Source organism: Phaethon lepturus, unplaced genomic scaffold, assembly GCF_000687285.1.
Source record: "Phaethon lepturus isolate BGI_N335 unplaced genomic scaffold, ASM68728v1 scaffold10165, whole genome shotgun sequence".
NCBI lineage: Eukaryota > Metazoa > Chordata > Aves > Phaethontiformes > Phaethontidae > Phaethon > Phaethon lepturus.
The window spans coordinates 50,711-59,375 of NW_010540397.1; the positions used below are offsets into that span (position 1 = coordinate 50,711).

Below are 8,665 nucleotides of genomic sequence, written 5' to 3' on the forward strand. Positions count from 1 at the left end.
CCTTATGCACTGAGCTCCTTATTATATGCCTATCCTTTCATATACATTGATGGAGGGATATAGATGCAGACAAAAAAAATCCACCTAGAACCTTAAGGGTCCACAAAACCTATTAAACTGAGGACAACCTAAAGTATCCAAACTGAAATCTTCAGGGCAAAGTGTTTATGTGATTCAGTGATTCAGCTCACAGCCTTGAGCAATTCAGTCTCACCTCTGAACTCATTCAAGTAGGTCACCTCTTCGAGAGGACCCGTCAGAACCTTCTTGTGGTTCCAGCATGTGGAGATATGGGCACAACTATCTCCTGTCTAGCCCACAACCATAACTTTATCTCAGAAGCTGCAGAGTATAGTGTGATTAAAAGTGCTTCAGCCTCTTCTTTTAAGGCTGTTTTGCCTTGCAAATGAAGGTATCATTTGCCAAGGCACTTGAACTTCACATTCCTACATTCAAAGTGAGTGTCCTGAAGCTCAGTGTTAGCACTCCTTTTCTTTCTCTGTGCTAACTAATGTTGAACTGTTTACACTAAGTAGAAAATATTTAAGATATATTTATCCATGAAAGCTATATAGCCTGCCAATTAAGTTATTTCCTTACAAACTGAGAGACTTCTATCCAATATCTGAACTCAAAAAAAATTTCAGAACAAAATGTCCTCCGTGAGCAAGCACTCTGTCTACTGGGATGGTAGCTCATAGACTTTTCCCCTTATTTTGTGTAGACATCTAAGCATATTTGCCAGTGCTGTCCCACATGGGAGAGTTAGATGGGATGGATCTCTGACTTCACTGCCAGCACTCAGTAGCTCACAAATGTCAAAATGGGAGCAGATTTGCATAAGCCAGCTGCAGACATCTGGGCATTGAAGGAAAGTTTCCACAGTTTTTACCTATGGAATCTGTATCAAAATGTTAGCTGAGTTATGATTTTGTGAGTATCATGGGAGTCTGAATTATGGACTGGAACCTGAAACGATAAATTTTCCAGATGAATTTAATGCAAAACTCTTCAGCTATAGAGCTGGTTATTAAAATTGATATTGTCCCCCATTGGTTACTAGTATTCTTAGAACCACAGATTCACAGAAATTATAAATAAGTTTGAAGGAACATCTGAAGGTCGTTTAGTTCAAAATCCTTCCAAAAATAAAGCTAACTTCAAAGCCAGGTCAGTTCCTTAGGGCATTGCCCATGCAAGTTCTGAAAATCTCCAAGGATGGAGAGTCAGCAGCCTCCTTGGACAATCTCTGTCAGTGCTTTACACGCTCACTGGGAAGAATTTCTTTGTATGTTCAACCTGAATTTCTCTTTTTGGAACTTTTCCTTTGCCTTCTTGTCTTTTCATTTGTGCACCCTTGAATCTGGCCCCTTTTTCCCTAATAGTGTTCTTTTAGGCAGTGGAGGACTGAAACAAATCATGGGCCTGAGGCATATGGTATATTCAGAGAGTCTAAGGGAAGTGACTTGGCATAGTCTGTAAAGGAGAAGGCTGAGGGAAGTTCTCTTTGCAGCTTTCCATCTTAGTGGATCTCCTCTAAACTTAATTTTGCTTTATAACCTCACAGTCTTCAGTCTATGCTTCTTGCAGCTATATGTCTAACAATTCAGACTTCCTTTCTTAATGATGTTTTACCTTCTTGTTCCCAGTTTTCAAAATACTTTGGCTCATGCTAAGCAACTACCTATTTATTCCCTTTCAGTAAACCTGAAGGTTTGTGAGTAGGGACGGTACCCTGCCAGGTTCCTTGCACTAGAACAGCTGTAATCAATCACTGCACACTCTTTTCTTAATCCATTTGACTATGCCGGACTCTATAAAGGAGTAGGGGATCATGTAGGATTTATGCTTCCAGTGTATGTCCAGAAATTCACATGAGTCACTGCCCGTTCCTTCTAGGGAACTTCAGTAATTTAATCTAATATGAAAAATGTCTTTTAAATCAGACAATACTCCTTTATTTAAAAGGTGACTCTGTCTTTGTGAATGGCTCTGCAACATACTTGCAGGCCAGTTGCTGAAATTTCATGGGTAAAGTGGTTGTTGATTTTGTATGTTGTTGTTGTAATACTGCTTTTCATGGCATTAGTAGCAAACTTTCCTTTTTACGTCTGCTTTCAAATCCATGTTTCCAAAAGATCTTGATTTTTAAAAATTCTTCCATGTGAAACTTCATATGAGAGTGTCATGACAAACTTACTCATTTTGACCTGAAAGAAGGAGGCACACATATTGTAAGTAAATTGTATAGCTAAACTATACCCACTAGGCTGTCTCCATGCTAGTGCAGCTCTGTTATTATCCGTTCATGTCTGCCTACTTTTAAGTAACATGTTTACACCTATGCACATAAGTATTTTATAATATGATCAGGTTAGGAGGGAGCAGGAATTTTCATGTTTTTCAGTATCCAGAATGCTGAGGGTTTTATAACCAAGATGCATCACCTTCCCTTCCAGGAAGGGCAGAAATTGCAAGATATGGTGACTCAGTTTCCAAGGCTCTAACTCTGTTAAGTATTCCCAAACACGTACATTTCTGCCTAGTGCCTAGAAAACAATTAATGTAGCTTTCATAAACTAAGAACTAACGTACATGTATTTTTTTGCCTATTTGTTTCTGTAAGATGTGTAAGAGATTGTGAACTTAAACAGTCTTTATAGTGATTTATACCAATACATTAATGCAGAAGCAGAAACCTGTGCTTCTGCATCTCACGTTACGAAAGCAAAGGGGTACAGTGTCCCATTTCTCTTCTAGCAAAAGGACCTCATGTTCTAAATTTTTCACAGATAACGTGAAGAGCAAGCTGGACAATGTTATCTCTCCCCAAGTAACTGGGAATGTATGAACCACAGGAAAGAGGCGTTCAAGATACAAATGTACTACCAAATGCTATTTTCTCTTGTCCATGTGCTCATTGCAAGGTGAATATTCCCCAGTTTCTGAGAGAGATCATTGGTGCTTATTGCTATTTTGACAGAGGGCTTCCTTCTACTGTATCTCTTGAACCGAACTTCAAAATACCTTGTGAACGTCTGTGGATGCGTTATTTACAACATATGAATATGTAGAAAATACCCTCAACAACAGATTTTTAATCTATCTATACTATTTTTAATCTATCCTGAGCTTGACTGTTCTCAATCTCAGTGTTCACACTTTTATTTTGCATAAAGATAACTGGTTTGCTGAAACATCTGAAAAGAAGAATACATTTCTGTCCTGTTTGCTAGATCACAGCTATGTGTTGACATATATCAATATCAGTTTGTGCCCCTTAGTGTCTAGCATATTTTTCTGTGAAGGGGACTGTTGTGTTAAAATCTCTCTGGAAACATTTGAATGCTATTTCTCATACCTTTTTCTGTTCTTTGGGGTTTTTTGCATGCAATTCTTTCTTCATCTCCTATGTTACAATACCTAGGTGATATTCTGTAGTGATTCCCACTCTGATGTGTTCAGAAAACCCCAGTTTTAAACTTTATTCTTCTATGAAAATTCTAGCTTACTTTTAACAAAGATTACTTTTAAACTTTCCTGTATGTGTGTAAAAAAAGCAATAACACTTATGAATTCCAAAATTACAAAAATGAGGAGAGAAATATTTCTATTGTCTCCTGCATCTCTGCTTTTGTTTTAGTCCCTGGTTTGTTTGTGAATTCCGTATTGATTCTGAACATGTGGAATTGGCAATGTACAGACAAAATGGTTTGGTGTCGTTTCTTGTTGGTTTTTTTTTTTTTTTAGAGGTGATAGTTTCTGTTTTTGCTATAGAAACTGGAGGAGTTTCTGTGTGAGTGTTTAATAATCTAGTAGTTAAAAGGCAAATAGTACCCATGGGATGATCTGTGTTTGCAAGCAAGCCATTTATGTCTCTCAGTTCCTAACACATATATTTTAGTGTGTGTTCCAGGACGCTGACAATATTTGGACTATTCATTCCCATATAGAATATCTACCATCTCTCTATCATGAGTAGCTAAAGCTGCATTTTACTCGTTGCCTGTGGCTTCTGAGAGTTTTCATTGTTCTTTTGAGAATACCGAGAAATTAATTTACACTATTTCATGGTACTGTGACTCCCGTACTGCAAACTCCAGGAGGCATCGGCTTAATGGCCAACACAAGTGCAGTGGAGTATGTTAAATTGTATATTTATAAACATATGGAAACTTCAAAGTAGAGAAAACAATTTATTTAACCTTACAATAAATTTTAATAATAATAGAATAGCTTAGATTATCTTGTCTTAACCTGAATTTTTTTTTTCAATTTATAAAAGACTGAAACATAGTTGACAATGATATGGACACAAAAATACTATTTGCTATGTTTTATTTTCTACAATCTGGTTAAAATAGCATGCAAGTAATTGAATAAAAATACTTGTATATATGACTTATTTTGAAATAACAATTATACCAGCAATGGATAAAAAATCTTACTATGAAAGTTTAAATGAAAGTATGACCAAAAAAAAGTAAACAATTTTTTAACCTGAAAAATGTTTGTTTCCCTGTTATCTTTCACATATATACCGAGAAATTAATTTACACTATTTCATGGTACTGTGACTCCCGTACTGCAAACTCCAGGAGGCATCGGCTTAATGGCCAACACAAGTGCAGTGGAGTATGTTAAATTGTATATTTATAAACATATGGAAACTTCAAAGTAGAGAAAACAATTTATTTAACCTTACAATAAATTTTAATAATAATAGAATAGCTTAGATTATCTTGTCTTAACCTGAATTTTTTTTTTCAATTTATAAAAGACTGAAACATAGTTGACAATGATATGGACACAAAAATACTATTTGCTATGTTTTATTTTCTACAATCTGGTTAAAATAGCATGCAAGTAATTGAATAAAAATACTTGTATATATGACTTATTTTGAAATAACAATTATACCAGCAATGGATAAAAAATCTTACTATGAAAGTTTAAATGAAAGTATGACCAAAAAAAAGTAAACAATTTTTTAACCTGAAAAATGTTTGTTTCCCTGTTATCTTTCACATATTCCATTTATTTAATAATGTCATGGACTCTGAAAACTTATTTTCAGAAATTTTAAATTGGTTTTAGATTGTTAAATCATTCTTTTTCCTTTGTAATTGATAACAGTACGAAAAAGACATGAATAATTAAAAAAGCTGGATTGGTTGGAGAGGAATCTTGTATTTACACACACTAGTCTATACTGCTCAGCACTCTGATGAAACCCACCTGACTTCCATGTAAATCTGGTACCAGCTTGCATGTATTGCATGCATGGACATAGATTTCAAGGAAGTTGAACGATTTCATCAACTTACCTAGCCGGATGAAGGCATATTTTGCACCACATTTGGTCATTCTTGTGCTTTCTAAATACAACCGTTTGTAAAAATATGCACACATTACCTTAAGGCTGCCAAGTGCATGCTAAATATTAACAAACAGACTGGATAATACGCAGATTGACACTTTTTTTAAGGCATACCCTAATTTTAAAGAGCTATCATGATGTAATTCCTGTAGTTACTGCCCCTAGAAGGGAAATGGATGCTCCCAGGTATCTCACTCCAGTGAAACCTCAGCAGCCACCCGAAGGCAGTTGTACATCTCCTGTGGCAAGTCAGCCCGAGTCAGATTGTTTCCATCCAGGCGCAAATGTGTGATCTTGGAATAGGTCATTGGCCCAACAACCTTACAGAAGCTGCTCAATGGGAACTCTGAAACGAAGGGAACGTGAATAAGAGAAAGCATGAATAATAAGGACAAATAGGACAACACCATTATTTACCTACTTTTTAAATTTTATTTGGAAATTGTGACCTTATTCTACTTTTTTCAGTATTTTACATGTCCACTGACGTAATTCCCCATGAGTTTACTGGAACTTGAGGGGCTTGTGTTAGGAGAGATTCTTTCCATTAGTTATGAAAGGTTCAGAATTTCAGGACTTAGTTTTTCAAGCGCTATGTGCTGCCAGCACCCATTTGATTTTTAAGACTACAGATTTTACGCAGAGGTATAATCTGGCATTTAGGAAAAAAAAAGAAAAATTGAATCTCCATTAAAACTGGAGATGCAGAAGGAAGAATCAGTCATGCTGGGTACATTATGATGGAAGGGTAAAACAGTGCTGTATAAGATATTGAAGGAAGTAAAAAGTGTCTGGAGAAACTGAAACCATGATATGACCTTACCCTTAAGAACAGGCAGTCCAGTGGGTGTCTGTGTCAAATATTAATTTGGATGTGTCATTTTGATTTACTAGTTTAAAAATAAAATTTGAGGATGGGGCTGGGGAGGATTTTTATGTTTAAATTGTATAGTTGAACCTTTCCAGAACAGCAAGGTTAGAAGGTGAGTATAAATGTAGAAAATATTTATAGAAATATTTGTATTTATTGTAATTTATATATCATGATATATATGGCCTCTATTCAGTTGAAGTATTATTTGGTTCACATAACACCAGACAGGTCTTGAATGGAAAACTATGTCTTGTATCTTATAAGCAGTATTAAGTGTAAGCTAGAAACTACATGAAGGAGAGAAATTCTGTGCTCAGTATACGTAAGCACACACATACACACATTACACACCTCTGTCATGAAGAGAAGATCTATCCTTAAGGATGAATGTATGTGAATAAACCTGATGTCCCCTGCAAACCCTATTGTGTAATTCTGCAAAGATGGTCTTTCATTCTCGCCTGTGTTTCCTTTGACTCAGACAGAGGATTAGTCTATTGAAAAGCTCCATCCCTACCAAAGAAGCAGTCTGAGAGGCTTGTTCTTCTTTGATATCAATTGAATTCACAAAGAAAATATTTTAAAGGGACTCCTTCAATGAACCCATTTACCAGTATGCAGACAAATTTCACCTCTTCACTTGCTTCTATGTTGCAAAGGACTAGCTCTCATAACTTCTGAGAAATCAAAGTTGTGTTCGCAAAATCGGATGACATTTTATCTACCAATCATAGGTCATTCGTGGAATTTTAAAAACAGCACCTTATTTATCTCTTCTGCATGACTACTTAACTCACCTAAGAAAATGTGATGACCTACATCATGTTGTAGTACGACAGGAAGTGGGGGAAGTGTCTTTCATACCTCCACTTTAACTTCAATTGGATTCTTTCAGAACTGGCATTACAATCTTTCAGAACTGGCATTACAATAATCTGCTATCATTGATGAAACATGGCTTGTGTAAACTAAGTATAAATGTACACCCATCTGTACCTATCTGGGGGCTTAGGTAATTTTTTGGACACAGGGATATGGTATTGAAGAATGGGTAAAGATTTGTGTATCTTTCACAAAATAAGTTGTTTTGAGTAGGGATTAAGAAAATATATTTCAAATGTTAGACCTTGATCACCAATTTGATTAAAGCAAATCAAAACTATTTCCTAGATTTTGTATATTGTGCAGCCTTCTTTTGGAAGCGTGAGAGAGAAAATGCATCCTTAGTGGCACATTTATTGGTCAATCCATATTGCGATATAGTATAATTTTAAGACTGTAGACCAATTCTGATACTCTTTGGATTCAGAATGTACCAGCTGAAGTGAAATGATGGTTGTTGTGAGTAAGGATCATACAATCGGAGACATGTTTATAGGATTAGAACTGTGTGGAATTTTGCTGAATGAAAACATAAGTTCCTGAGACTTTGAACTAATTTTCTTGGCCTACAGGCTATACTATTAACTATTAAGGTCCAGTTTTCTGCAGATAGTTTCGGTGCAATTTGTAAAGATTAAAATAAACATGAATTTTAATTTCCATTTTCTTGTCATTCAGTAATGACATGTTAAGTATATTTTTGTTGAAGGCAGACATTTAAAAACTTTCTAAATTTACTTTTTTCTCCCATATTGTTACTTTTGAGCATAAATACTAACATTTGATTGCAAAACAAGGTATGCTTATACAAGTTGTGTAGATGCTTAACTACTCAAAGTATGTAAACTTCATGCATGTAAGACATGAAATTCATCTGTGTGACCAAAATACTCATCTGTGCTGACATTTATGAGACTGAAACCACTTTGGACATGGATGCAGATCTAGTTCTTACAGAAGTCAAGGAACTCTGTCACGGACTTCAGTGGGATTTGGCTCTGATATTTGGTGCACACTGTTTGCATTTAGCTATTAAATTTTTATACAGTTCATGTAATTGTCAGTTGTTAGAAGTATATTAAAAATGTTTGTTTTCTAACTGCAGTCTCCACTAGCAGAAAAAAAGTGGATTTTGTGAATGAATTTGTTGTACTGTTACCTATATGATCTGTATGGGAACTACAATCAGTGAGACTAGAGCACTGTTGCATAAAATATGTCAGTAGCTTGCTTCCTCCTTTAGTACACTTATTAATGTTGCAGGTGTTAAAATGTCTTCCTGAATTTATAACATTCAGGTTCAGAGGCAGTGTACCTGGAATTTTGCCACTAGTGTGGCATTCATATTTTCCCAACACAGAATTCCTGCCAGACACTGAGAGAATAAGGATTGGGTGAAAATTGGGTTTGCATCTGAACAATTATTTTCTTACTAAAAACGTCTGTTGCCATAAGAAATTCTGATATTCTGACAAACTACCTGAATATTTGAAATATCGGCGGGGGGGGGGGGGGGGGTATAAATAATT

At 35.6% G+C, this 8,665-nt stretch overlaps 1 protein-coding gene across 1 annotated transcript in view; it reads right to left on the reverse strand.

Annotated features, from left to right (window-relative positions):
* Positions 1 to 4,678: 4,678 nt before the first annotated feature.
* The window catches only part of LUM (lumican), an 11,166-nt gene continuing 7,179 nt past the window's right edge, over positions 4,679 to 8,665 (reverse strand). Inside the window, exon 3 of the mRNA XM_010287429.1 lies at positions 4,679 to 5,726. Coding sequence (XP_010285731.1) covers positions 5,572 to 5,726 — 155 coding nt within the window. The 3' untranslated portion in view covers positions 4,679 to 5,571. The remainder of the gene's footprint in view (positions 5,727 to 8,665) is intronic.